At 44.3% G+C, this 4,660-nt stretch overlaps 1 protein-coding gene across 1 annotated transcript; it reads right to left on the bottom strand.

Annotated features, from left to right (window-relative positions):
* Positions 1–336: 336 nt before the first annotated feature.
* LOC125510120 (wax ester synthase/diacylglycerol acyltransferase 11-like) lies at positions 337–4,293 on the bottom strand. The gene is made up of 7 exons (XM_048675211.1): positions 3,714–4,293; positions 3,010–3,618; positions 2,745–2,811; positions 2,465–2,538; positions 1,777–1,992; positions 1,530–1,667; positions 337–732 (listed from the first exon to the last, which is right to left on the bottom strand). Exons 1-7 carry the CDS (start codon positions 3,969–3,971, stop codon positions 565–567), a joined length of 1,530 nt encoding a protein of 509 aa, XP_048531168.1. The 5' UTR covers positions 3,972–4,293; the 3' UTR covers positions 337–564.
* Between the last annotated feature and the right edge of the window lie 367 nt (positions 4,294–4,660).

The raw sequence follows: 4,660 nt of genomic DNA, 5'->3' as shown, positions 1-4,660 counted from the left end.
CCTCGGTTCTGTGATGGGCCATGAAACTCCGAACAAGGCTTGGGGCCCAAGAAAGTTTAAAGTGTTGATCGCATCAACTTTCTCTTTCTTTTCTAAAAAAATAATCAATTTTTCTCCTTCTCATATCTATGTTATTTATTTTCTCTCCGAAAAATCTATATTTTTTTCGGGGAAAAATCTATATTGTTTACCGAAAACTCTACTCCCTCCGTCCCATACGGATGTATATGGGATGGAGTTAGTATGTTTTCTTAGTTGAAAAAAAACTATGGTGTGATCAGAGAATGGGGGTTGGTCAAAATTCATTCTGGCATTAAAACAAAAAGAAATCCAAAGTTAAACAAACAAAATCAAGATATAAGATGAGTATAATATTATCCCTGTTGGTGCATCATTATCCTATATATTACTATACTTAGTACATTTGACTTGTAACCTTAGTTTGGTGCATGTTCTGGTTCTTAATTACTATGTTGCAACTCGTGATACACACAACAAATACATAGGAGCATATTGCTGTCGTCATACAATTTTAAGAAGCACACTAATATAACTGCATATTGATTATTCTTGCTTGACGGACGTTGAAAGTCTTGAAGCCCCATCCTTAATGTGCCCAAAAGACTCAACAAAGTCATCCATAAGTTGAATATAATCTGGAATTATTTCCTCGTCGACCGACAAACTTACCATAATATTGCTATTGTAACTCTGACATTGCACAAGCAGAGCCTGCAAAACAAGTCTTTTTGATTAAATACAAAATTGGGTGAGAAAATGATTATAATTTTATAGGTTTACTTCTGTTCATGTTATTTTTCATGATGAAGTTTTACATGTGTAGTTACAAAAAAATTGAACCTAGCTTGGTTGGTAGGATGTGCTCGTGTAATGAAGTTTTACATGTAGTGTTACTACAAAGAACTGAGGTTAGCTTGTTGGTAGGGTGTGCTCGTGTATTCCCACTGAAGGTCAAGGCATATCCTTAATTAGGCGGCCATTTACTGACAGAATATCAAGATAGATGTAACTTAAAATGCCTCTACCTATTGTTGGCCCTGGGTTCAAGTTCACACATAGCAAAAAAAAAGGAAGATGAAATGCATCTATGAAAATACTACCTACCATTATTATTTCATAAACACTATTGGCGAGAGGCATCAGATTACAACTCTCCTTGTTTGAGTACTCTTTAACTCAAATTTGTTCCTTGCAATTATATATATTGTAGTTACTCCCATGTGCATCCATCATTTTGGAGGCACTATCTGACGAAGTGGTAAATTAAGCATGCACATGTGGTTTTTTGATGTTTTGGATCATATTCTTTCCTTTTTGCTCCAATAACCTAGAGTACATAACTTAGCAGAGTTGTTTTGATAATTCAGAAAGAATTAGAGTGGTTTTGTGATCAAGTGGTGCATGAGGACTAGTGTCCGCGCATTTTACCCGATAGATGATTAGGTTGAAAAAGGGTACAAAGGTGGATTAAGGTTGAAGGTTTTGATGCAAGATCATGAGTGACTTACTTGCGGAGCTCCATAAACACTAGGCGCAATGAAGACAACAGGGTGCCCATAAAACTCTATTTGTTCACTTGGTCCAACCAGGTTTGAGAACGCAAGAGTTGTATTTGCAAACATACGACCAAAGATAAAAGCACCAGCCTGCTTGGATTATCAGTGTTAGTTTGTTAAACAAGGTGTTGCTTAAGTATGTGAAAGTTAATTGTAGAAGGAGAACAAAATAAACAAGTACAAAGTGGCAGCAATATACCTTCAGACCAAACATTTTGAGAAACGATTCGCCCATCTTACACGTGAAGATAACTTCAAGCGAGCTCTTTTTCCTATCCACGGTCTTCTTTGCCTTGCGGACATATGCAAGTGGATCATCGTGCATCGCCAAATGAAATGGAAGGAGGATATAGCCTAGTTGATTTCCCCAGTCCACATCGTTGCTCTTACCAGAGTCGATCATATCAACATATGTCTGTACACAGTTATAAGAAAACATTAGGCCTTAATGGCCTGCTACAATTGGTAATGAAATTATGTAAACCTCTGTCTGGAAATAAATTATGTCCCAATAAATGTGTAATCAAACTGACCACTTCAATATTGACTGGTACTCCCACCGTCCGGAAAATCTTGTGTTAACTTTTTTTCTTAAATGGATGTATCTAGCATAGCACTAATTTGGTGCTAGACACAGTCATTTGAGGGACAAACTTTTTCGGACGGAGGGAGTAATCTACATTGAAATTATTTAGGTTGGTTGGGTGAACTCATTAGGTTGTCAAGAAACATATTCATACATACAATGATTTCTATTATTTTAATAAACATGTATATTTGTATGAAAAGTAAAGATATGTATTCTGGCGATAGATATATGAATAAATTTTAAAACTAATGGCATCCACTTCAAAAAAAATTGTACACATTTTCGTGAAGAAGCTTACTTGTAGGCTAGTGGTTGGTCTTGTATCGACAAGGAGGATAGACCGCAGACATATTTTGCTGGTGTTATTGGCACCTATCATAAATTTAAGGTAAGTTCACAGGCGTGTATAGTTCACAGATAAGTACTCTTCATCCTGATATATTTGTCGCGGAAATGAATGTATTTAGAACTAAAAACATGTTCAGATAAATTCATGTCTGTGACAAGTAATTTATGACGGAGGGGTCCAGCAGGAGAAGTTATAACATACTTTTGTTTTGTTGCCAAACATCACTTACCAGATTTGCGAAAAAAATATCTTGATAGAGCAGCAGAAGTCGCTCCGACTAGCACGTCATTGACAGTCTCCGGAAACAAAAGAGAAATACAGATACACATTAATGACTCTTCACGTGGGCTGCACGTAGTACCTAGATCGAAGGGTTAACTTGTATGACCATTTTTACCTGGCTCCAAGGATGCAGATGAATACACAGAGAATCACATCACAGATGAGGATTCTACAAGAGTGGCATGATCGAAATGGTAGCTAGATATACTTACGCAGTTCATGGCATTCTTGATGAACTTGACGTCCTCCAAAGGAAGGCTCTGGTGCACGAAGCGCCGGCGGGAGCTGGACGCGGCGCCGTGGTCCACGTACTTGAACGGCGTGTGCGGGTCTCTCAGGAACGCAATGGTCGCGGCGAAGAGGGTGACGTCCACCATGGTGTTCCACGCGAGCACAAGATACGACCAGGCCCACGCGAGGAACGCCAGGACACCCCCCTTGGACCGTGGCCGCGGCGCGTAGATGGCGCCCGTGCGCGCCGGCTGCTCCGGCATGGCCGGCAGGCGCGTCGGGTCGGCAGCGCTACGCGCGGACGCCAGGAGGAGCGCGATGAGCGTCGTGCCGTCGCCGAGGGAGTGGTGCACGCGGATGACGGCGGTGGAGGTGGCCTCGGAGGTCGGGAAGTCGAGGAAGTGAAACTCCCATAGCGGCCGGGAGCGGTCCATGGGGAGCGCGGGCAGCGAGGCCAGGTAGTCTTCCACGGCCCGGTCCGGGTCGGCCGCCACGGCGACAGGGTCCAGTGTCGGGATGATGGTGTGGTCATCCACGTTCACCACCGTGCGCACCCACCGCGGGTTGCCACCATTGGCCTCGTCTGTCACCTGACACAAATGGCCAAAACTAGTATCAGTATCACCTACCTTCGCCGATAGCGATATACGTAAGATTCTAGGTAGTACTAAGAGCGTATATATACCTGAATGCTGCAGAAGCGCGGGTATCGGGCGAGCTGGGCGGCGATACCGGCGCTGAAGACGGGGAGGTTTACGGGGCAGCCAAGGCCGAGGGTGACGACGATGTATATGGGTTCCATGAGCCTCGCAGTAGGGGTGACGGGCTCCCCATCCGCCGTGGGATCGTCCGCCGGTGCCTTTCTTGGCGTGCGTATCGGGAGCAGCGGGCTTGTCGGCAGAGCGGCCACAGAGTGGCTGCCATTGGTACCGCTATCGCCCATGGCCACTGAACTGGTGAGTGGTTTCAAGAATGGTGAGCTCGCTAGCTACTCGATCACTGCGCTTATGAAGTGATCAGCTCGATCTGTAGGTGTAATGGATGAGGATTGCTAGCTAGCTGCATCACTGTGCGCAGTCACATGCTCTGGTTTTTACAGGATGGGCCGGGGCCGGGCTCAGTCGACAGGAGAAGAGACAGAGAAGCACTCCACCATTACTAGCGATCTGGCAGGCAGCAGGCGTATACAGCTAAGTTAACAAAAGTAACTCCGGTGTTCCCCGGAGGCACCATCCGTCCAGGTCGAGATAACAATAACATGGATCTAAGCGGCAGCCAGCAGGTGAAGCACAGGGTTTTAAACCTGGCGTCTTCCTGCCTGCTGCTGCAGGCTTCTGGAATCGACCATAAATCAGCAAGGCGTGTTTGGTTGCAGCAGTGAACAGTAGCTGCATTGTATACACATCTCAATTCAGCCTAATTCTAAAAAAACAATCTCATATGCGATATCTGTAAGTTGCTTGGTTGCCTGCATATGGACTTCTTGCATTAGGGGATCAATTTTGACAGGTTATTTGGTTGCATGCATTGTCTCGGCGTATACAACACGCTGTTTGGTTGCCCGCATGGGTATGATTAAGAGCTAGCACTTGCACTTAGCACACGGGGTTAACAGCTAGCAGAGGAAAGGAA

The sequence above is a fragment of the Triticum urartu genome, chromosome 5 (assembly GCF_003073215.2).
Source record: "Triticum urartu cultivar G1812 chromosome 5, Tu2.1, whole genome shotgun sequence".
Taxonomy (NCBI): domain Eukaryota; kingdom Viridiplantae; phylum Streptophyta; class Magnoliopsida; order Poales; family Poaceae; genus Triticum; species Triticum urartu.
The sequence above is the reverse complement of the archived record's forward strand: the minus strand, read 5'-3'. Positions and strand labels throughout refer to the sequence as shown.

Excerpts from the sequence above, each read along its gene's own strand:
- LOC125510120 (XM_048675211.1), bottom strand. The coding sequence starts at position 3,971 with ATGGGCGATAGCGGTACCAATGGCAGCCACTCTGTGGCCGCTCTGCCG. Across the intron at positions 1,993-2,464 it reads GACCAACCACTAGCCTACAA|ACATATGTTGATATGATCGA; the intron begins GTAAGCTTCTTC and ends AACTGTGTACAG. Across the intron at positions 1,668-1,776 it reads TCAAAATGTTTGGTCTGAAG|GCTGGTGCTTTTATCTTTGG; the intron begins GTATATTGCTGC and ends TAATCCAAGCAG.